General features: G+C 45.6%; 2 protein-coding genes across 9 annotated transcripts in view; both read left to right on the top strand.

Moving 5' to 3' along the window:
* LOC134340005 (ecto-ADP-ribosyltransferase 5-like) overlaps positions 1-25,300 on the top strand; it is a 49,255-nt gene that overhangs the window by 5,988 nt on the left and 17,967 nt on the right. For 3 of the 8 annotated variants that reach the window (XM_063036871.1, XM_063036874.1, XM_063036870.1), the window contains exon 2: positions 3,314-3,455. The exons of 1 other annotated variant lie outside the window; for it this stretch is intronic. The gene's annotated coding sequence lies outside the window, so the exon portion shown is untranslated. Of the gene's footprint in view, positions 1-144; positions 300-3,313; positions 3,456-14,984; positions 15,131-23,736; positions 23,833-25,300 lie in introns of those variants that run through there. 4 more of the 8 variants (XM_063036873.1, XM_063036877.1, XM_063036875.1 and 1 more) reach the window with 4 other exon arrangements.
* On the top strand, positions 3,462-8,057 carry LOC134340007 (erythroblast NAD(P)(+)--arginine ADP-ribosyltransferase-like). The gene has a single exon (XM_063036880.1). It carries the CDS (start codon positions 5,748-5,750, stop codon positions 6,480-6,482), a length of 735 nt encoding a protein of 244 aa, XP_062892950.1. The 5' UTR covers positions 3,462-5,747; the 3' UTR covers positions 6,483-8,057.

Below are 25,300 nucleotides of genomic sequence, written 5' to 3' on the forward strand. Positions count from 1 at the left end.
TTGGCAAACTTTCGAATCGGCTCCAGGAGATAGCGTGTTAAAGGGTTAACGGCACGCCGAAGTGTGCGTCTTTTGTTCTGTTTGATAGCGTGGGTAAAGTCTCCTAGAGTCAAATACGGTAACACGGGCTAAGTTCTTCGACACACATGCAGACAAACGCACACAAAGCAATTGCTTTTTCACTCAAAGCAATGATTCACTGGACAGTGATGGACGTCACATGAGATTGCAAGCACAGTCCGGATCTACATTGAGAAGACGGTTCCAGGAACAGAAAATCATAGTTGTCCAGAGAACGCGTGAGTTGACATTATTTAGTTCCTTAAGCAGAGCAAGACGTGAACAGAAGATGAGAGGTGAATGGGGTGTATAGGTGCAGTAGAACAGAGATGGGTAGATTACAAGTATCTAGGTCTGTAAACGTTATAACCAGGTAGTCCGGTTGCCAAGGAAACTGTTTTGCACACTTTAGGTTCAGGATATTGAGTACAGCTATGCCGCTCATTAATGAGACTGTATAGAAATTATTCCGTACATTTCCAGTCGTTTAGCTACAGATCGAATGTCGTTCATCTGGAATAAGTACTCGCACGGCTCAAAAGACTTTCCTGCTTTGAACCCGCTGGATTGACATAGAGAAGCAAGATCAGCTTCCAGTCAGAGAGCGGACGGACGACGATCTTGTGGACATTGCTAACAACAGAATGAAAGAAATACGAGAGGCATAGGAACAGACGGCCCTGGGGATACACGGATGTAGTTCTCTGAAAACGATAACTCCGGTAGTTAGAAGTGGACTGCTGACACATTTACCTTCCAGCACAGGAATACGAGTGACCTCCTGGAGCTGTACACAATCGGAAGTGTACATTCCCCCTCTCTCTCGTTGTAATTGTTTCTGTACCAATCTTAATCCTCCCCCCTCTCTCTCCCCCACCCGCTTCTCACTTCTTAATCCTCCTCTATGTCCCGAACTCCGATTGTCTCCATTCCTCCATTCCAGAATCTCTCCCTCTCTCTCTCTCTCTCTCTCTCTCTCTCTCTCTCTCTCTCTCTCTCTCTCTCTCTCTCTCTCTCTCCCTCTCTCTCTTTCATGTCTGTCTCCTCTCCTTGAGGCGCAGGTGAATCACACAGCGAATAGTAGGTCTGAGTACAAAGTGACAAGTACCGAAGTGCGGATGGCAGAAATGCGATGTTAAAAATACATCCTGCCAAGTGTGTGTATTGGGGTGGTTCAGAGTAATCAGGGCAAGCGCAGCCAAATGGAACACATTAGTATAGACACATTGGTGGGCATGGCGCGTGTGTCAAAGAGACTTTCTCTGCATGCTGTCACCTCATTCTGCCTCCCCATCCATCAATAAATCTAACTTTCTATCTACCTATCTCGTTATCTATCTGTCTGTCTATCTATCTATCTATCTATCTATCTATCTATCTATCTATCTATCTATCTATCTATCTATCTATCTATCTATCTATCTATCTATCTATCTATCTATCTATCGATCTATCTATCTATCTATCTATCTGTATATCTGTCTGTCTATCTATCTATCTCTCTCTCTATCTGTCTATCCATCTAGTTATCTATCTAACTATCTATCTATCTATCTATCTATCTAGTCATCTATCTATCTATCTATCTGTCTGTCTATCTATCTATCCATCTAGTTATCTATCTATCTATCTGGCTATCTATCTATCTAGTTATCTATCTATCTATCTATCTATCTGGCTATCTATCTATCTATCTATCTATCTATACATCTAGTTATCTATCTATCTATCTATCTATCTATCTATCTATCTATCTCTCTATCCCTCTATCTATCTATCTATCTATCTATCTATCTATCTATCTATCTATCTATCTATCTATCTATCTATCTATCTATCTCTCTATCTATCTATCTATCTATCTATCTATCTATCTATCTATCTATCTATATATCTATCTATCTTTCTATCAATCTACCTATCTATCTATCTATCTATCTATCTATCTATCTATCTATCTATCTATCTATCTATCTGTGTATCTGTCTGTCTATCTATCTATCTCTCTCTCTATCTGTCTATCCATCTAGTTATCTATCTAACTATCTATCTATCTATCTATCTACTCATCTATCTATCTATATATCTATCTATCTATCTATCTATCTATCTATCTATCTATCTATCTATCCATCTGTCTATCTATCTATCTATCTATCTATCCACCCATCTAGTTATCTATCTATCTATCTATCTATCTATCTATCTATCTATCTATCTATCTATCTATCTGTCTGTCTATCTATTTATCTATCATCTAGTTATCTATCTATCTATCTATCTATCTATCTATCTAAATATCTATCTATCTATCTATCTATCTATCTATTTATCTATCTATCTATCTACCCATCTAGCCTGTATGTCTGCCTGTCTATCCATCATCTGTCATCTATTTACCTGTCCATCTATCTATTTATGTATCTGTCTATCTGTCTGTCCATCTATATATCTATCTCTCTATTTATTTATCTAACTGTCTGCTTGTCCAACTATCTATTATCTATCTATCTAACTGTGGATCTATTTATCTGTCTGTCTATCGATTTGCAATCTATTTTATTGTCGTTTTTTTTAAAGCTTTCTCCTGTCGCTGATTAGCTCCGAAAATTTCTTGAAGCAGAGATACCTTCAGTGAACTGTCAAGTAAGGGGGCTTTTACTGTGTACACGTAGAGTTCGGAATTTCCCCTGTAAATTCTACAAATTGGAAAGCAACCAGTTTGGCAAACCTATATGACATGGTTCCAAAGAGGAGTTTTATTGCAAGTAATGTAAAATCTGCTGTGTTTGTGCTTGGGAATCGCGTGGGATATCACAGTCTGTAAACGTCGCCGCACCGGTTATAAAGTCAATAAATCAAAGTGAACAGTGCGGGAGAGTAGTTGGCAAAGAGGAACTTGAAAGTTGACTTCTCAAGTTGCCTCCTTTCCTGCACAACAACAAACCGCGGCTTGTCACGGCTCAATCAGGGTGAGAATCGCAGTCAGTCGGAGCTCATTGCGGTAGGTTGACAACGAAAGTCAGTAAACGTGGGTTCAGAGAAATCCGAGAGAGTTAATAACGAAAGGGTCGGAGACGCAGGCACACGGGCACAGAAACAGAGATGGTGGGGGGGGGGTGAGAGAGAGGGAGAGATAGAGAAGGAGGGGTAGTAGAGGGAGGGGCGGGACCTCGATGGGATTGAACAACCGTACACCCATTCAAATATTTGCACCACACTCTGATTACTGTTTCTGTGTTACCGTTCGCAGGTCTTATCTGAAAGAAAAAAATCCCTTTCGCGGGTGGGTATTCCTTCAGACGCGAAGAGCGAGTTAATCATTTTTCGGAGAATGAAGACAACGCCACTATTTTCATGGATTCTGGTGCTCGTTGCTACCGCGTGCCATCCCTGTAAGTCTTTATTCTAAGTTCAGGAGCAGGGGAAGAATTTCTGAAATTTCATTGCGATTATGCACTATGGTCTTATTTTACCACTGATCCTTATCCACTAGTTGGATCCTGAAAGACATGGGACCGGTATTGCCAATTACTGCAAGGAACACGCTCCCCGATGCACTAAATCCCTGTTTTGCAGACTCAATAAAATCATAGTTTGAACTTTCACTAAAACTCCAATCTTTAGAAGCGAAATCGCAATATCTGCACGCCAGTTTGGAACATAATTCCTAATTTTTGGTGAACTCGAGATCGGATTCATTCGATCACCACACGCCTACAAGTCCACCGTTCTGGCATCCACCCGTCTTAGACCGGGTCCTGTCATGTCTGCCCCCAGGAAAAACGGCGAGAGAGCACGTGAATTTCACACGGAAGCGAACTCATACAGCATATACGGCACCTACGCTCAGCTCAGTGTTAGTCTCACCGTCCCCATCTGCCCTGGGACTGATTAGCTCGAAATTTGCAGGGTGTCGAGTCCGTTCTGAACGGCAGGAGATGGAGAGAAGCAAATTGGGTGGGCCAAGCTTGAAGCAGAATCTTGCGGCTCTAACCCCTGTTAATGATTGGAGTGTGATGGGGAAGGCTTTTGTAAACTGTTTCTGATCCATTTCCAATTCTCACTCTGATAAAACGTACCAAAATAAAGCACCTGATCCAAATCCCACCTAGTATGGCTTCAGTATGCTATATTGGAAACTTAACAATGACTGGTACCTTTGCGTGCAAACGCTTGTCCAGTCAAGCTGTAATAATAATAATAATGATAATGATGATGGTGATTATGATGACATGATGATGACGATGATCATGATGATTATGATGATGATGATGATTATGATGATGATGATGATGATGATGATGATGATAATAATAATAATAATAATAATAATAACAACAACAACAACAACAACAACAACAACAATTTTTCCAAGTGGGTAGATGCTTAGGGGAGGAGGAAAGAGATTTTGAGAGAAGGTTAGGTGGGAACGATTTCACCCGGTGGGTGTTGAGTACGTGGAATGCACTGCCGGAAAGCGTGATGGGAACAGAGTCGCAGAAGTCACTTCATGAGAGAATAACCTTTACATGAATCTATCGTTAATACCAGGACCACACCTTTGAAAGGATGTAATAGCACTAGATTTAGTGGGAAGGTAGTCACCACATCATTGCCTGGGGCGGCAAGGTTATTTCCTTTGATTGCATACCCTGGAATGAGGGAGTTAAAAGGGACATGGCTGAAACATATTCGGAAAGGAATATTAGTTTAGAATAGACCGCAGGAAACCCTTCCCCATCTCAGAGGTAGATAAACTAGATGTCATAGCTCTAAGGATAGGAGATTTAGAGCGATCCTGAGGGATCCATTCTTCAGCCAGACAGGAGTGACCATTTGCAACACACTGCTGGAGACAGGAGTGGAAGCAGATTATAAACATCATTTGAGAAGTGCCCAGACGCAGAGTTGAATCATCCAGGCGTTGGTATCAACCAGTTAACTGCTGGAAGATAGGTTTGATACAGTCGGTGCCCAAAATCCGTCTTTCCAATACATGGAGTCAGATAGTCCTTGTGCAGCACGGCACAGAAACAACCGATCCTTCAGGACAAGATCCAGATCGGAGTTTGTTCCATATCGCTCCAAAATATCCCATCTTAGGTCATTCGCTCGTCATGGTCATGTCGTACGCTGTAGGCGATCATGTTCCCATGACTGTGGTTGTTTTTGACTTTTTTTCCCCGAATGAATCGATTTGCCATTGTATTCTTCTGAGCAAAGCCTTTACAGGCCTGGTGACCACAGCCATTACTATCCATCACCTGCTCCTGTAGACCTACATGACTCTGATCCGGGAGCTAAGCAGGTCTTTTGCTTTTCCCCCAGCAGATCTGCCGGCTAGCCTAAGGATGGGGCGAGCTATATCTCCTTTGCTTGAGGAGAATCTTCACTCCGTCTCTCCCTGTCCATATACCTGCCTTTCAGATATCGTCACTGCTCATGCCCCATCCAGTTCAGTTGACAGCATGCTCAATGTGGTGAAAATACTCGGTTTCATATTAAATCGCCCTCAGACCAGAGCCCTCAAGCTCTTCATCCCCCAATCATGGGGAAAGGATTATGTGTAATGACGCTGATACGTGTCTCATAATTTTATAAAACTCTGCATATCACGCTCCTTCTCGGACGGTCAATCGAACAGCGTCCTGTCTCGTTGGACCCTTCTGTATAACGCAGCTGACATGTCCGACATGTTGGCCATCGAATATCTCGCAAAGGAGCGCAGAATTAATAAAACGCTTGACGACGCGTGGAGGGAGGCACTTTCCCTACGACTAAACGACACGCGGCTGAGCAAGGTCCCAGTGCCCCGGGGGCTCAGTGAACAACACGTTGTGGCCTTAATTGCCTACACGCTTCCTGGTAATTTCTACGGCGTGTTCAATGCGGCGACGAGGATGTACAGGGCTAACGACTCCGTCTACGCGGAGAAATTTCCTTTCAAAGGATTCCAGTATCTTCTCTCTGTTGCCATCGAGCGGCTGAGAGAGGACTTGGGTAAGACACCCCAGCCGACCTACAGAAGAATACAGGTGAAATCCTTTGGTGAGGTGGGATCCAGAATGAAATTTGGTTGTTTTGCTTCGTCCTCTCGCAAAAAAGGGAACAAGAAGTTCGGCACAAAAACAGTATTTACAATTTTTTCTCAGTACGGTGCCCAGATAGAAAATTACTCGTTTTACCCCAATGAGGAAGAGGTTCTGATTCCGCCATATGAAGCGTTCAAAATCACGCGTTACGAACCGCGTACCGACGGGGTTGATATTTCTCTCCGAACGGACGGGCTGGCTGGGATCCGGGTAAGGGTGGAGAGGGGCAGTGAAGGCGAGATGACTGTCGTGCGGTGTGAGGGGACCGCAATTTTCGCAATGGTGTGGTTGTCCATCCTGGCGCTGTTGGCTCACTTTTCGATGTGATTTATGCGTAGAATGTTCGTACTTCCGGTTAGAACTTCATCTAAGATTGACACAGATCGTGGGGAAGGATGCTGGGTTAACTAGCAGATTTGATAACGAGCGCCTTCAGTGTAGAGAAAAAAAAACTTATTCTAACATTTCATGTCCCAAATTATACTTTTGTTTTTGATTTGATAAAGGCAGGTGCATCAGTTAGTAAATTCTTCCACTCTTGGTATTCACTATTTCAATCGTTTTCCATTCTTCTCTCATTTGTCCAGCGTTATTTGATATGGCAACGTTGTGTCCTCACATGTCTCTGCGTGCCCCTCATCATTGGGTATAATTGTCCTTATTACCTGGGTTTCATCACCTAAGTTACAGAGGAGGGTTGAACAAGTTGAGTCTTTATTCTTTGGAACGTATAAGGTTCAGGGGGGAACTGATAGAGGTGTTTAAAATTATGAGGGGGATAGATAGAGTTGACGTGGACAGGCTTTTTCCATTGAGAGTGGGGGAGATTCAAACAAGAGGACATGAGTTGAGAGTTAAAATGCAAAAGTTTAGGGGTAAGATAAGGAGAAACTTCTTCAGCTGTGTGGAAGGAGCTTCCAGCAGAAGTGGTTAAGGTAGGTTCGATGTTGTCGTTTAAAGTTAAATTGGACAGGAAAGGAATGGAGGGTTATGGGCTGAGTGCAGGTCGGTGGGACTAAGTGGGAATAAGAATTCGGCACGGACTAGTAGGGCCGAGATTACCTGTTTCCGTGCTGTAATTGTTATATGGTTATATGGTTGATCCGTCACCCGTTTATTCCGAGTGAAAATTCATAGCTATGGGCAAACAAAAGTTCTTAAAGTTATGCGATTGCGCAACTTCAAGCTTGCTTGCTGAGACTAAAGATAACATCGCCCTTGCGCTCTTGACTACCCTAGCTACCCTATCTTCAATAACTTTCATTTCATTCCACATCTACCATCTCATCTACTCCCAGAATCTTGCCACACGCTATGTGTCTTCCAGCCTCTTCAGTCCTTTGAAAATGGATTCACACCGGCCACCGCCCGGCAAACACTTTTCCGATGACATTTCATCTGCTTCTTCGCTACCAGTCTCAGTTATTGGACAATATCGTCCAGCGGGCAGAGACGGAACTTGCAACAATAGCGCTATTCCTGGTTCCTCGAAGATATTATTATTGGCGACCAAACCCTCTTAAGTGCACATCAAAACCCGTGGGGTGTAAATTGTTTCGGGATATTTCAGTTTTCTAAATTGGACATCAGAGTGATTTAAGGAAAGGGAACTGGACAGGCTCCTGGCTTGTTCACCCGGGCAATGCAGATGCATCACTGAGATAGGACATCGAATCGCAGGTTAAAAAAAGGGGCACTAGTGTGTGAAACGAAATGCCTTCAGTCCAAAACCGTTCAAAACCCGGGTGTAATGTTGATTAATGTCCTTAAGTAGTGTTACATTAGGATTATTATAAGCCTCTTATGTCTATCTTTACAGATGATATCAAATCGCTGGAGATTATTTGACTTCTTATCTGTAGATTACTTAATTGTGAGCTTCTACCTATCATCTATTAATAAACCGAGATACTGCTGATAAATTGAAATTGTAGAATACCTGTAAAATCTCTGTTCCGCTCGGACACTGTCACAAACATGGCATATTAAACAAATATTATGAAACTAAAAATATTCCGTCTCAGTTAATTTACTTCCATTTACTAAATACGAAAATATAGACTAACGGTCCATCCAATAAACGTCATTTCGGAAATATAAATCTCCAGTTTGCTTAAAGACTGATAGATCGCATGAACCAACAAAGAACCGCGGGGGTCACTGAACAGAGTGAGCAAAGGTCGAAGGTTATGGCGTCCGGGAAAACGCGAGTAATAGTATTCTACTGAATAGCGAGCGTATCATCAGCAGTCACCCCGTGGTTAGTGGACCAACCAAGTAATACAGAATACCTCAAATCTGCCCACATATCCGGCCACGTATTATTTCAGAGCAGTTATTCAAATTGTACCGGGAGTGGTTAGAAGTAGACAACAATAACCAGTTTCTACCGGATTATCAATATAAAAGGATTTCACTTCACCCACATCCACCAAGGACACAAATAGTTGCTCTTTTGCTTAACGGCTTTCCAATCCTCTGAAAAAAAAAAGCAAAGCATTTGTTTCCAGGTTAGCGCACCGTGAAAACTAGGTTCCATCATTTCAAGAGAGAAACCGGCAGGTTCGTATTGATGATCGCAAATGGCCAGGTCATGATGACCTGAATCTTGCAAAGAGCAATAAGCAGATCGGCCAAAAGTTGACAGGTTATCCGCATAGACTCTGCAAAGTGTTCCACTCCTGTACCGGTGCGGTGCGCCGACTAGTGGCACTGAAGGGTACCACGCGACCGTTGTGACAAATCGTGCGCAGCATGGTGGGCGCTGGGGAACCGACGAGCGTGTGGCTCTGCTGACAGATCCGAACAGCGCGGGCGGTAGAGTACACAAGGAGGGACGGTGTTAATTGGAAACGCAGAAGAAGGACGAGGCTGTCAGAAGAGCGCTCGTTCACATCAAAGTTGTCGTATGGAGGCAAACAATTACAAGGCACAGAAGCAGACTTTTTACCCAGTATCCTCAGGCCGACTGTAAGGTATAATTTACCAGCTACAGCACAACACCTATTTACCAGCTACACCACAATCATTTATGCCTCGATGGTTCAAATTCTTACTCGTATCATTTTTTTTAATGAAGTGTGTCCGTCGAGTAGTGAAATCCAGATTTCAAAGACCCTGCCACAGCAGGTACGAGAATAAGAATCAACTGTCCGGACAGGTGAAAGGTAAGAACAGGTGGGAGTTCAGGTGTGTGAGTGACGTGAGTTATGGAAAGAAATTGAGAGTTTGAATAGGTAAAGAGTTGAATCTGACAGAGTGGAATGGGAGAGGTCCGTGAGTCACAGATTAAAGAGAAGGACGAGGGAAACTGATTACAAAAGGGAGGTGAGGAGAAGCGAAATGAGCATAGGGTAATCAGCACGGGGACTGGATAAATAGCGAGCGGGGAAGGGGAATTAATACTGGGAAATAGACACGCCGATATTCACGCAAACACGAGGAAATCTGCAGATGCTGGAAAATCAAGCAACACACAAAAATGCTGGTGAACACAGCAGGCCAGGCAGCATCTATAGGAAGAGGTGCAGTCGACGTTTCTGGCAGAGATCCTTCGTCAGGAGGACTGATATTCATGTCATCATGAAGACAAGAGATCCTGCGGATGACGTAAATACACAGGAACACATACAAAATACTGGAGGAAATCAGGAGGTCAGGTAGCATCCATGTAAGGAATAAAGACTCGACATGCAGACCGAGACACTTCATCGAGTCTAGAAGGTAAGGGGAGAAACCGGAACAAAAGAAAGTGGAGTAGGGGAGAATTTCAACCGGTGAAGTGAAGTGGGCGGTGGGATGGGAGGCAAGTGGGTGGGTGAAATGCTGGGTGTTAATGGATGGAAACATTATCAGCTGAAAACGAAGCAATCTGACTGGAGAGCACAGCACACCATGGGAGGAAAGTGAGGAGCAGGTAGCAGAAGGTGGTGATAGGAAGTTAAGGGGAACAGTAGGGGCAACCTAATCACGTCCGCATCATAACACTACCATGTCACGTGACAGATGATCTCCATTCAAAACTTTGCAAGTCCTAAACAAGTCTATATGATCGTTTCTTTGTTTCTTTTTCCTTCACATATTTATATATGTTTTCCCGACGACATACTGATTTTCCCCGATGCGTATTTCCATACTCCATCCTGGGAGATTCCAAATTTCATTTCGTTTATTGTCATTCAGAAATGCATGCATTAAAGAAATGATACAGCGTTCCTCCAGAATGACATCACAAGAAAACAGGACAAACCAAGACTAAAACTCTCCTCGCCATGAACCTCCAAGCGCCAACAACTCGCCGATGCAGCACCATTGGAAGCACCCTACCGCAGCGGACTCTGAGTCCGTCCGAAAACTTCGAGCCTCCGACCAGCCCCTCCGACACAGCCTCTCCGAGCACCATCCTCTGCCGAGCGCTTCCACCTCGCCCCAGCCGCCGAGCGACGAGCAAAGCCGAAGGCTCGGGGCCTTCTGCTCCGAAGATTCTGGAGCACAGAGTAGCAGCAGCAGCAGCAGCGAAACAAGCATTTCAGAGGTTTCTCCAGATGTCCCTTCGTCCTCTCACGTCCGTCTCCACCAAATCAGGATTGTGCACAGCACCCTACTTGACAAATAACAGACATCACCACCCGAGTGGCCGCTGCGAGCTGCATCGTGCCGCCATCTTCCATAAAATTATTTTCAATTTCTTTATCGGAACACTACACTGCTCCTAATACTAAGATGTGCTGCATTCTTGCTGACATTGGCAGTGACGGTATCGTAGCGTTTAGCGCCACGCTATTGCGGATCAGGACGTCGCAGTTCGGAAATGAATTTGGGAGTACTCTGGGATCTCTCCAACGGAAAATGCATTTTTTTTCTGAAGTAAAGAGACCTCAACTGTTGAAACTACCCAAATGCGAACTGACTCGTCTCTTATAAAGGCTCAGCATTATCTGCTTGCTTTAATATTTCATTACCCTTGAAATACCTACCACGCACTGAATCTATGAATTAACCTTCTGGGAGTCTTGCATGAGAACTCTTAAGTCCATTTGGAACTCTGGTGTTTGATTTCCCCCCATTTATATAATCGTCTGCAATGTTGTTCCTTTTACCAACATGTATTATCATACATTTCTCAACACTATATTCCACCTGCCACTTTTTGTCCATTCGTCAAATTTATGTAAGTCCAGCTGCAGACGCTTTGCTTTCTTAACACCACCTATCCGTACATCTATCTTCGTATCATCCGCAGTCTTCGCGTCAAAGCATCAGTTCCACTAGCTAAATTATTGACAAATAATGTGAAACGGTCCCTATACTGACCCCTGAGGAACACCGCTCGGCAGCCAACCAGAAAAGGTCCCCTATATTCCCTCTCGCTCCCTCTTGCCTGTCAGTCATCCTTTATCCATGCCAGCATATTTCCTGTAACTCGATAGGAATTTACCTTGTTAAGGAGCCTCACGTGAGACACCTTATCAAATGCCTTCTGACAGTCAAAGTAAATGACGTCCTCTGCATCACCTCTGTGTGAACCTATTTGTCACTTCCTCAAAGAATTTTAACATTTTTCTGTCAGTCAATATTTCACTACACAGAAGCTATGCTGACTTTGTCTTGTTTTATGACTCGTCTCCCAAGTACCCCGACAACCCTCGTCCTTAAAAGTGGACTACAACGCATTCGTAACTACAGAGGTTAGACTATCTGGCCTATTATTTCCTCTTTGTTGTCTTCCTCCGTTATTAAAGTGTGTGGTGACATTTGCAATCTTACACCTGACACCGCATGCATCGGAATTTTCCATCAATGCACTTCAATCTATGTGACATCGTATTGTACATTTTATCTACTAAGAAAATAAAGTCTCTGACTATTTGTTTGTCTACAATATCTGTAGCTTTTATTATCTTATATATTTCTTTCGATTCACACTTCGTATTACCTCGCGCCGTAAGGACAAACGTGTTGGCGGTGGCCAAGTGATTCAGGCGTTCGTCTAGTGATTTAAAGGTCGCTAGTTCGAGCCTTTGCTGAGGCAGCGTCTGTGTCCTTGAGGAAGGCACTTAACCACACATTGCTCTGCAACGACACCGGTGCCAAGCTGTAGGAGTCCTCATGCCCTTCCCTTGGACAGCATCGGTGTCGTGGAGAGGGGAGACTGGCACCATGGGGAACTGCTGGTCTTCCATACAACCTTTCAAGCCGCAAATCCATGGTCTCATGAGACTAACGGGTGCCTATAAAGGACAAACCCTAGCTCACTCAACCTCTGCTCATAAAACAATAAATATAATCTAAAACAGAGTCCTAATAATTCTCGTCTGCAACCTTTCTAAAATTTCCACATCCTATAATCAGGCGATCGAAACTGGGCACAGTCTTCTATGTTCTAATCCCCAACTAATGAAGGCCAACGCACCACGCAACATGTTAAGTACTCCATAAAGTTGTGTGGCAACAGTTAATATGGACTTCGACCGTGAGATCTCTCTGGTGCAACTCACTGATAAGAGACGTGTCACTCATCCTATACTCCGGACTCGAGAAGGGCCATCCGGGGTGTATCAATACACAGCCTATTAATTCAGCCTTCCACTTCTTCATCCAGATCATTGATAGAAATTCATCATAGTCGTTTCCTTGGTGTTTATGCAGTCCATAACTTCCCTTTCTACCACCACATTCTTCTTTCTGTAAGCAAACCAACTCTGAGCCCACGTAGCTAAGTTTCCCCGGGTACCATTGTGTAGCGTTTTATTAGAATATATTTTGAGCACATTCGGTTCCTCAACTTCAACAATTTGTTTGCCACTTCCTTGGGTAATGCAATCAGACTTGTAAGGATGACCTGAACTTTAGAAGGCCATGCTGACCATCCCGAATCAGACTATGCTTCTCCAAATGTTGGTATAGCCTCTGCTTAAGAAGCCTCCTACATAGTCTCCCGACCACTGCCTGAAGATTCGTTGGACAAAACTCCACGTGAAAATCACTATTATGTCTCTTGAATAAAAGACGAAGTTTGCCACCCTCCTGTCTGTTGAGACAGTTGGGACACAAAGATCATCGTCAAAGGAAGCAGCGACGTTTCCCTCGTTTCGGACAGCAACCAGAAGTATTAGGTCTCTTCCCCGGTCTTATACTAATATATATAAATATATATTTAATTCCCAGCATATCCTCTTACTTCACCTCGACATGATCCAGCAGATGAACCTGTTTAGCACTGTATTCACATTCGCCCAAATCCCTCTCACTGGTGAAAGCTAAGGCAAAGTATGATTTAAGGACATCTCTCATCTCCTCCAACTCCAGGCATTTGTTTCCTCTTTCTGTTCCCGAACAGTCTTAACCCCACGTACTTGTGTTATCCATCTGGGAGTTACATAATCCTCCTCGCCAAGGCCTTCTTGGTTCGCCTATTGAACCTTCAACTTTCAATCGTTAGCTCCATCCCAGCTGCCTTGCAATACTTTTGTGCCCTATTTGATCCTTGGTTCCTCAAACTTATGCAATCTTCTTTTTTTCTCCATTCGAGAAGTTCCACATCTCTTACCAAACCTGGTCCCTTTACCCTACCACTCTTTCGCTGCCTCACTGTGAGAAACCTACCCAAAACCCCATGCACGTACGTAGGTTATGGACTCCCGAATGTCTATCATCAGTACACTGACAGACTATCCCTTAGGAATGGCGAGGAGAAGGCAAAAGGTGTCCGGGCCTTCACACTCCTCGGTGTAATGTCTCCTCTTGAGGGCCGAGTTTTAATCCGTGGACGAAGCTGGGCGGGACGAGAAAAACTCAATCGTGATTATGATGGGAATTATAGACAAGCGAGCCGTAGGTCAGTGGTGGGGAAACTATTTGGGATGCGACCTAGGGACAGGACATACGACCATTTGGAGAAGCATGTTCTGACTTGAGCTGGTCAGATTATGGATATGTTAAAGACAAATGGAACATGATGGAATCACTCAGAAGCTCACGCTCATACGCGCACCAGGCAAATCAGACATTTGTCGTGTACCCCTCGCTGGCCCCGGTAAACATGTGGATCTGTTGATTGGAGTGAACGCGGATGGACAGGAAAACTGTACGGCGCCCGCAGCGGGTGCCTCAGGACGTATCGCCTGCTCCGAAATTATTCCATGATAGCGTAGCGTAGCCCAGCAATAGAGTAGCCGATTATCAGCGGAACTGAATCCGTTTATGCTTTCAAAGTGGAATCATGTGTAACTTGACGAGAGTGTATGCAGTCCAGACACACACACACACACACACACACACACACACACACACACACACGCACACACGCACACACGCACACACGCACCCAAACTCGGGAAGATAATTAAATTTTGAATTAAATGTTGTCATTAAAGCTTGACTTACGAAGTGTTGCCCAATATTCGGGTCAAGACTGTGACAGGATATGACTTAGTCTCGGCCTTGCTTGCGCTTACCAACAACAGCTCAAGCCAAAAATGAAGAATGTCTGACTTTTATCCGAGTCTGTCGGGCCAGTTGGGGAACTGAATGTGGACATGTTGTTCCAACTTTGTGTACCGCGCGGAAACGTGTCTAGATTGGCTAATACCTAACCTGTACCTCTCGAAAACGCTAACCAAGTATGCTTGACCTTTGGTCTTTGCTCAAAGTTTACTATTTAAGTTTAGCATGTAACCTGACATTGGTAAAGTCTTGAATTGGCTCCACGTGATGACGTATTAAAATGTTTAACGGTGCACCGATGTGTGCGTCTTTATTTCTGTTTGATAGCGGGGTAAAGTCTCCTGGAGTCAAAGGGGGTAACACGGGATAAATTATTCGACACACATACACACAGACGCCCACACTCTTTTTTTCTCAAAGCAATGATTCACTTGACAGTGATGGAAGTTACATAAGATTACAAGCACAGTACAGATCAACACTGAGAAGACGGTCCCAGGAATATCAAATCGTAGTTGTCCAGAGCACGCGTGAGTTGACATTATTTCGATCCTTAAGCAGAGCAAGACGTGAACAGAAGATGATAGGTAAATGGGGTGTGTTGGTGCCGTAGAACAGAGATGCGTAGGATGCAAGTATCTAGTCCTGTAAACGTTGGTAACCCCGGTAGTCAGTTTGCCAATGCAACAGTTTAGCGCACTTTTGGTTCACGTTATTGAGTACAGAATATCGAACGTCATGTTACAACTGTGCAGCTCATTGATGAGACGGCATTGAAATTATTGTGTACAATGCCAGTCGCTTAGCCACAGACAGAGTGTCGTTCAGCTGGAATCTCGCACGGTTCAAACAACCGCTGGAGTGATATAAAGAAGCAAGATCAGCTTCCAGTCAGGTTAGGAGTCTGAAGATCCACTTGTGGGCATTGCTGACAATAACATAAAAGGAATACCAGAGGCATTGTAAGAACAGACGAACCTGGGGATACAAGGATATAGTTCTCTGAAAATGATTACTCAGATAGTTAGAAATATACTCCTGGCACACTTGCCTTCCAGCGCAGGAAGTTGAGTGACCTCATGGAAGTTGACGGCCCAGAGAAGCGCTCCTGTGTTCCCCGCTCCTTCATCCTGGACCGTCCCTCATCCAAGACTTCCATCGGGACCATCCGGACAAGCCTAGAGGTTCGCCTGGAGGCTCCCATTGAGGGGGCGGGGGTACTGCCCTGGTCCCGTCCGGCAATGCCCCATCATGCTACTATCTCCTTGATTAGGTCTTAATCCCCTCGTCTGATTTCCAATTGTTCCCAGTTTTCACTGATTACAGCACACATGTTTTCCATCAGCGAACAGACGATATGAACCCTGGCGTCACTGCCACGCTTCGCCAGTTCATTGATCTATTCTAGTGTGTGTAAACAACACACATAAAAGTTGCTGGTGAACGCAGCAGGCCAGGCAGCATCTGTAGGAAGAGGTGCAGTCGACGTTTCAGGCCGAGACCCTTCGTCAGGACTAACTGAAGGAAGAGTCACTTCAGTTAGTCCTGACGAAGGGTCTCGACCTGAAACGTCGACTGCACCTCTTCCTAGAACTCACTCTTCCTTCAGTTAGCCCTGACGATAACCTACGTAAACCTTGTCTCCGGGTAAAGATTCCTATGAATACCTGTTCCACGTTCACGGCTGCGCTAACACCTCTCGATGCTGCCTCCGTGCCTGTTTTCAGCACTTGGGTTCCCCCCAGAGCCACGTCCTTGCAAGAGAATTAACTGGCCAAGAATGAACCCTGCGGACACCGACTCTGTGCAACAGGGGCTCGCCAGCAAGAGCGACCTACTGAGCGCCCACGACCGACTGCCCAGGAAGGTCACTGAAAACCTTCGTGCGCCGTCCACGAATGTAGGGAAGGTCAATGAGCAGGTTGCCCGGGTATCCGCTTCCCTGACTCCGTCCCTTCCAAGGACGCTGACTGACCAAACCGCACAGACTGGGATGACTACGCTCCTTGGATCGGCAACACAATCCACTCGAGAGCCGTACGTTACCCGAACTGGAACCCTTCACTGGGGACCTAGAGAAGTGCCGGGCCTTCTTATTACAATACTCTTTGGACTTTGAGCAGCAGCCACGGACAGAGCGAATCTTGCGTACATCATGGGACTGTTACCAGGGGATGCCTTGGCATGGGCCATCGCGACCTGGGACAACTGACGAGAGCTCTGTTCCTCCTCCCCTCCTTTGTCTCCGAAATGAAGAATGACTTTGAACAGCCCATTCGCGGTAAGGACGCCGCTAAGCGTTTGCTAACTCTGTGTCAGGGTTCACGAAGCGTAGCAAAATACTCCATCGAGTTCCGAATATTAGCGGCCTCCTCTGGGTCGAATGACGAGTCACTACGGGAAGTGTTTCAGCAGGGCTTCTCAGATAAGATAAAAGATGAACAGGCAGGGACGGACGGATGACGCCACCGGCCTGGACCCTCTGATCTCCTTAGCCACCAGGCTAGATAATCGACTTCAACAGAGTCTGAGAGAAAAGACCAGTCGTAGCGCTCGTCGGATCATCCCACGGCCCACCTAACGCTCTTCAGCCAGCATTCCTTCCCCGGCCGCTCCAGTATAGCTCCTGCTCCGACCGGCCCCACTACCCTGGGGGAGGAACCGATAAGACAAGGAGGGGGGAGGGGTGACCCAGAGGATGGGCAAGAGGTATATTCAGAGGGACAGAGGGAGAAAAAGGGGAGTGAGAGAAAGAATGTGTGCATAAAAATGAGTAACAGATGGGGTACGAGGGGGAGATGGGGCCTTAGCGGAAGTTAGAGAAGTCGATGTTCATGCCATCAGGTTGGAGGCTACCCAGACGGAATATAAGGTGTTGTTCCTCCAACCTGAGTCACCCCCCCCCCTTGTCTTTCTTCCCGGACCTCCTGTCACATGATCCTCTCGTATCCCCTTTTGCCTATCACATGTCCAGCTCTCGGCTCTATCCCTCCCCCTCCTGTCTTCTCCTATCATTTTGGATCTCCCCCTCCCCCTCCAACTTTCAAATCCCTTGCTCACTCTTCCTTCAGTTAGTCCTGACGAAGGGTCTCGGCCTGAAACGTCGACTGCCCCTCTTCCTATAGATGCTGCTTGGCCTGCTGCGTTCACCAGCAACTTTGATGTATGTTGCTTGAATTTCCAGCATCTGCAGAATTCCTGTTGTTTGCGTTAAAAACACAATTTGCTCATTGGTTCTGTTCATCAACACTATGGCCGGGTTGGATAGCGCGCAGCAATTCCAGGAATGATTCCTGTGCGATCTCCTGGACACGCTCCACATGGTTTCGAAATGTTTCTGTGAAGGGATCAACAGGGACTGGAAACAATATTCCATCCTAGACCGCCGCATGGACTCACCGTGATTGGTTCATGGTACCGGTCTGTCTCGAAGGGCAATGGGTCCGGCCGTTGTAGAGTGGCGACCTCTCAAGGACACAAGTCTGGGCGCAAGGCATGGAGATCTTGGGGTGCCCAATCGACAAGATCCCCTTCTCGGCCTCACTGCTGAAGTCCCGATGAGAGCGAGGCAATTAGGTTTGGCACCAGCTTGACTGTAGGAGATGCCGGAATTTAGTGACATCACATCCGGGGCTCCATTCTAGATTTTGTCCGGCTTGAGTTCCATTACCTTCGTCTCCCCCGAGGCTGTCCACAACGTTTAAACTATAATGCCTGTATTAGCGTATTGTGCCTGACTATTGTCGGTAATATTTTTTAGCAAAGCACTGAATTGTGTGAGATCTAATTACCGCTTTCTTGGTTAGATTATGGCAACGTACTAGCCAGCACTATAGTGCGGTAATGACCTGCAACAGTGCGTCGGCACAGCCTGGAAATAACAAGAATTATTCACTCCCGATTACGTGCTTATTGTAATCCTTTCTGAGGCTTTGTCGATCAATTGAAAACTAGTTAATATTAATATTACTAATATTACTAGTTAACTAGTAATATGTAAATTATGCCAGGAAATAAGTCCAGAACCAGCCTATTGGCTCAGGGTTTCTGACCCTCCAAGGGAGGAGTTGTAAAGTTTGATGGCCACAGGCAGGAATGACTTCCTATGACGCTCTGTGCTGCATCTCGGTGGAATGAGTCTCTGGCTGAATGTACTCCTGTGCCCAACCAGTACATTATGTAGTGGATGGGAGACATTGTCCAAGATGGCATGCAACTTGGACAGCGTCCTCTTTTCAGACACCACCGTGAGAGAGTCCAGTTCCATCCCCACAACATCACTGGCCTTATGAATGAGTTTGTTGATTCTGTTGGTGTCTGCTACCCTCAGCCTGCTGCCCCAGCACACAACAGCAAACATGATCGCACTGGCCACCATTACCTTGGGATATGATCTCCCAAGGTCACTAGATGAAATACCATTATCAAACAGGGTATGAATGTGAACTCTGCATCATACGTCTTCAACCAGAGTGAAGACTCCGATGAGTTCACCACTGAATAAATCTCGAAAGGATTCAAAGTGCTGGTTAGCATGGTTTGCTGTTATATATGCGAATAGTTAGGGTAAGCGTGAGTTTGTCTGGCACTCGTATGGTCGTTCGAGGGAACGGAATGGGGGAGTGCCGGTGTCACAAGAGTAACATATATTGGGATTGGTGGGGTAAGGGGAATAGTGGTGATAGGCGGTGTAGGAAGGATACCTCCATAAATCTGCGTGGACGTGATGAGCGGATGAAATGTGCGTTCTTTTATGGGTGAAGTCAAGGGAGCTGCTGGTTTGCACAGGTTTTGGATTACTGGTAGGGGGAATGTTTGAGATGCTCCGGATGTGGGGTGTGTGGCTGTTGAGTGTTGGGTGTGTGCACAGGTGGGAAATTGTGACGCGGGTGGCGAGTAGGACGTTGCTCTGCGGCCGTCAGCTTGGGGATAAGGGAAGATGGTGATCCATCGGTGGTAATCTGTGATAGGCTTTGGGGTGGATGGGGTGAGCGGGGGAGGTGTGTAAAATGTATGGAGTTGTCTCCCAGTGTTTGTATGGATGAGTGGTGTAAGTTAAGGGCCGTACGTTTTTAAGTCTGTTTGGGCGGGTAAGAGAGAAGGCATTTGCGGATGGGGAGGAATGTCGGTTATGTATTCAAATTGATAATATAGGTGTGTGGTTAGTGAGATAATGACGGTGGTGCCACCTGTTAAGAGGATATGCTTTTCAGCTGCCGTTTTTCTCCCAGCGATTTTCTCTGAGAACGTAACAAAACACATTGATGAAGGCAGAGCTGTGGGTGTAGTGTAAATGGATTTCAGTAAGATATTTGATAAGGTTCCCTATGCAAGGCGACTTCAGGAAAAAAAGGAGCCATAGGATCCAGGGAGAACTTGCTTTGTGGATCCAAGTAGAACTTGCTTTCGGATCCAGAATTGGCTTGCCCACAGAAGACAAAGGGAGGATGTAGAGGGGTCATATTCTGAATGGAGTTCGGTGACCAGTAGTGTGCCTCTGGGATCTGTTCTGTGACCCCTTCTTTTCGTGATTCTTATAAATTCCTGGATGAAGAAGTGGAGGGATAGGTTAGTAAATTTGCTGATGACACAAAGTTGGGGGTGTTGTGGATAGTCTTGACGGTGGTCAGAAATTTCAGCGGGACACGGATAGGATGCAGAATCGATCTGAGAAGTGGCAAAGGGACTTCAACCTATGTAAGTGTGGGGGTTGATTTTGATATGTCGATTTGAAGACAGAATTTATTATCAATTGCAAGATTCCTGGCCGCCTGGACGATCAAAGAGACTTGGGGGTTCTTGTAGATATGACACTCAAAGCAGCTGCGCGGGTTGACAGTGTTGCTAAGAGGGCGTATGGTGTGTTGGCATTTATCAACCTTGGGATTGAGTTTAAGAGCGGTGAGCTAATGTTACAGCTATACAAGACCTTTGTTAGACCCCACGTGGAGTACTGTGTTCAGTTCTGGTCACCTCACTACAGGAAAGAGGTGCATACTATAGAAAGGGTGCAGAGAAGGTTTAAAAAGATGTCGTCTGGATTGGAGGGTGTGCCTTATGAGAATAGGTTAAGTGTACTTGGCCGTTTCTCCTTGGAGCGACGGGGACTGAGAGGTGACATGGTAGAGGTGTATAGGATTATGAGAGGCATTGACCGTGTGGATAGCCAAAGGCTTTTATTCCCAGGGTTGTAATGACTGATACGAGGGGGCATAGTTTTAAGGTGCTTGCAAATGGGTACCGAGGGAATATCAGGGCTACGTTTTTCACACAGAGAGTGGTGGGTGCGTGGAATACACTGCCGGCGGCGGTTGTGGAAGCGGATACAATAGGATATTTTAAAATCTTCTTAGATAGCAACCTGGAGTTTAGAACAATAGAGGACCAATCACTAGGGAAATTCTCGGCAGTCTCCAGAGTAGGTTACATGGTCGGCACAACATTGTGGGCCGAATGACCTGTATAGTGCTGTGAATCCTAAGCGGAAGAAACCATTCACCTTCTCCATCAACGCCATTCAGTGCCAGATGCAGTCCTACCTCGTGAGGCAGCACTTTACCTGCGCTTCTGTTGGAGTCTTCGGTATCTCGGAAGCCCCCTTCCCTGCATTAGTTAAATCCGTCATTGATAGGAGTATCACGTTATCGAGCTAGTTCACTCCATCCTCAACAAGTAAGATTTCACGGTGAGCAGCTATTTTAAATCAATTCTCACTCCGCCATGTTGGTTCATGGCCTCCTCTACTGCCAGGATGAGGCCAGCCTCAGGTTGGAATAGCAACACCCCATATTCCGTTTGGGCAGCCTCTAAACTGATGACATGATCATCGATTTCTCCGACGCTGGGTAATTTTGTCCTTCCCAATTCCCCCTCCTTCCATTGCTGATTCTAGCTCCCCTCATAATCCATTACACACCTGTCCTCTCCACCTGATGCCCTAATTTCATCTCTTTTATCCCATGGTGCGCCATCCCCTCCTATCAGATCCCTTCTTCTTCAGCCTTTCACTGTTTCCACCAATCAGCCCCGAGCTTCTTACTTCATCCCTCTACACCGCCCACCTCATTTCAACTTGCACATTATTGCCGCTGGATCTTCGTCCCTTTGCCTCACCTACTTATTCCTATTTATTGGGATGCGGTGGTTAAAGTTGACGTGACGACATTTTGAAGCGGTGTCGTGCGGAGCAAGGGGCGCGTGGATGTGTCTGGTAGGTGAGCCTGCTCTGGGGAAGTGGATGGCGATTATAAGATTGTCTGGCGCCTAGTGAGTAGTACGGCGTTTGGATACGGTCTTGGTGCATTAGATGTTTGAAAGAGCGAAGTGGTCATGGTGTGCCGTGTGTTGGGCTCTTCAGAGTAAAACGCAATTGGTTGGTATGCAAGGGGAAGTTTTGTTATAGTTGGCTCAAGAGATGTATTCTGACCATTGGATTCGGTGGTGTGAATTGGAAATGGTTGGTGAGGAGTTAGGTGGTAGTTGCGGGGAGAGATACGGTGAAAGGAAATGTTGAGCGATGAGGGTGTTAGCCAGTAAAGGGAAGTGATAGTCTGGAGAGTTTAGAACGTAGAACATAGAATAGTACAACACAGTACAGGCCCTTCGGCCCACAATATTGTGCCGACCCTCAAACCCTGCCTCCCATATAAGCCCCACCTTAAATTCCCCCATATACCTGTCTAGTAGTCTCTTAAACTTCACTAGTGTATCTGCCTCCAACACTGACTCAGGCAGTGCATTCCACGCACCAACCACTCTCTGAGTGAAAAACCTTCCTCTAATATCCCCCTTGAACTTCCCACCCCTTACCTTAAAGCCATGTCCTCTTGTATTGAGCAGTGGTGCCCTGGGGAAGAGTCGCTGGCTATCCACTCTATCTATTCCTCTTATTATCTTGTACAGCTCTATCATGTCTCCTATCATGTTTGATGTGGTAAAGGCTGAAAGTGGAGTTCTCGAAGGTGGGTCTAGAGCACCCTTAGCTGAGGTGGAGGTGATGTGTGCGATCCCTGAGAGCGAGGATAGAAATGGGGTTCTGTAGCATAAACAGGAGATGCTGGTTGGGACATGGAGGTTTGTGGTTGGGTCTGGTGTGAGATCTGCTGCTTAAGCAAGGTTCGTTAGTAGAGGAAGGGTGGTTTGTGTGTGTGTATATGTGTGTGTGTGTGTGTGTGTGTGTGTGTGTGTGTTTCTGTGTGTGTATGTGTGTGTGTGTTTGTGTATGTGCGTATGTGTATTTTGTGTGCGAGTCTAAGTTTCTTTGCGGGAGGGGGTGTTATAATAATAGGTCTGCGTGCCTGTGTTTGTACAAGTGGAGTGTGTCCACAATGTATATTTTTCTGTGTGTAATTATGCGAAGGATGTGTGTGTGTGTGTGTGTGTGTGTATGTGTATGTGTGTGTATGTGTGTGTGTGTGTGTGTGTGTGCGCGCGCGCGCGCGCATTTGTGTGTATCCATGCGTGTTCAGTAAAATTGTGTACTTGTACATGTGTCTGTGTGCGTATGTTTGAGCCTCTGTGCATAGAAGAGAAAGCTAGAATGCAGGCCCAAAATATGCAACGTAGGCGAATGCGAGAGATATGTGCCAAAATGACGGATGAAAGTGAACCGCCTGTGCAAAACAGGGTGGACCCAGCCCGGTGCAAGTTGTAAACAACAGTCGAGGGGTATTATCACGTGATTAAATGCTCGCGCATGCTCAGAAGCGTACTGGTGCTGTGGAAGTTCAACACGAATTGGAAACGCCTGCCAACATTTGCAGTGAGCGTTTCCTCCCGAGAGTTTTGAGGGGGAATTTGAAACTGAACAGAATGTAGAAATGTGTGACCCGAATTCATTGAAAAATAAACACAAGGTGAATGACAGTAAACGTGCCGCGGATTTATATTCGATGCATGCGCGGTGAGATTAAATTTATAAGCACAGGGAGTGGACGGTGACAACTTCAGAACTGAGAGTTTTAGTATTAACATTGATCAATCAATAGCAGAGTAAATAGCAGCAGTGTCGGTAAACACAACTCTTTCCAAAAATACGAGTACTTGGAACTGAAGCCCAGATGTGCTGCCGCCTGACCCCGTTGTCCCTCCTGACAGACTCAGGCAAACCACCTCTATCATTATCCAATCAGACTCCCGGAGAAGTAGTTTCCTGTTTTGGCTCAGGCTTGTCATGTGATCGATGCACTGACAGTTGCAGGAAAGGCGAATCTGCCAGCGCTGTAATTTGCAAGTAAGTTGATTGTGGTCATAAACACTACTTCTGCACGGTAAGGTCCGTTATGACTGTTCACCCGACCGCACAGCAGTTAATGTGAAGAAAAGTAAATACTATTGTCATACATAGAGTCATTCCCTTGCCGGCATATTTATCAAGTTCATACAATTGGTACTATATCAGAATCAATGAAAGATCAACTGGAGTGCTTTGTACCATAAGATATAGGAGTAGAATTAGGCCATTCAACCCGTCGAGTCTACTCCGCTATTCTATCATTGCTGATCCGGGATCCCACTCAATCCCGTACACCGGCCTTCTCGCCATATCCTTTGAGATCCTGACCGATCAGGAAACAATGAACTTGCGCCTTAAATATAACCACTGCAGTCTGTAGCGGAGCAGTCCACAGATTTACTACTGTCTGACTAAAACAATCCATCATTGTCCTTGTTCTAAAGGGTCTCCCCTCAGTTCTGAGGCCGTGCCCTCGAGTTCTAATTGCCCCCACCACAGGAAACACCCACTCCACATCCAGCCTATCTAGTCCTTTCGATAGTCGGTAGGTTTCAATGAGATCCCTACACATTTTTCTAAATTCCAGTGACTACAGGCCCAAGCTCCCAAGCCACATAACCATATAACCATATAACAATTACAGCACGGAAACAGGCCATCTCGGCCCTTCTAGTCAGTGCCGAACTCTTACTCTCACCTAGTCCCACCGACCTGCACTCAGCCCATAATCCTCCATTCCTTTCCTGTCTATATAGCTGTCCAAACAACCCTCTTCATTCCTGGAATCATCCTGGGAAAACTCCTATGGATTTTGTCCAATGACAGCACATCCTTTCTGAGACATGAAGCCCAAAAGGGAGTTAGGTATGACTCTTTTGGCTAAAGGGGCCGGGGGTATGGAGAGAAGGCAGGTACAGGGTTCTGAATTGGATGATCAGCTGTAATCATACTGAATGGCGGTACAGGCTCGAAGGGCCGAATGGCCTACTCCTGCACCTATTTTCTATGTTTCTATGTTTAAAACTGTTGGCAATACTCCATATACTGCTTGACTAGAGTATTATAAATCTTTAGCATTATCTCTTTGCTTTCATCTGCTACGCCCTTTGAAATAATTCCCAACATTGCATCTGCCTTGTTTACCACAGACTCAACACGTAAATGCTGGGGGTCTTACACGACGACTCTGAAATCCCTCTGCACCTCTGTTGTTTGAATCTTATCCCCATTTAGATAATAGTCCGTACTGTTGATCCTTTTATAAAAATGCATGATCGAACATTTCCCAATGCTGTATTCCATCCGCCACTTATCCACAACAGTACCTACCCCTCCGTCTACCTTCATATCATCCACAAATCTTGCCACAAGACTATCAATTCCATTAGCTAAATCACTGAGGAACAATGTGAAAAGCCGCGGTTCCAATGCTGACCCTTGACGAACACCACTAGTCACCGGCAGC

Source organism: Mobula hypostoma, chromosome 31 (assembly GCF_963921235.1).
Source record: "Mobula hypostoma chromosome 31, sMobHyp1.1, whole genome shotgun sequence".
Taxonomy (NCBI): Eukaryota; Metazoa; Chordata; class Chondrichthyes; order Myliobatiformes; family Myliobatidae; genus Mobula; species Mobula hypostoma.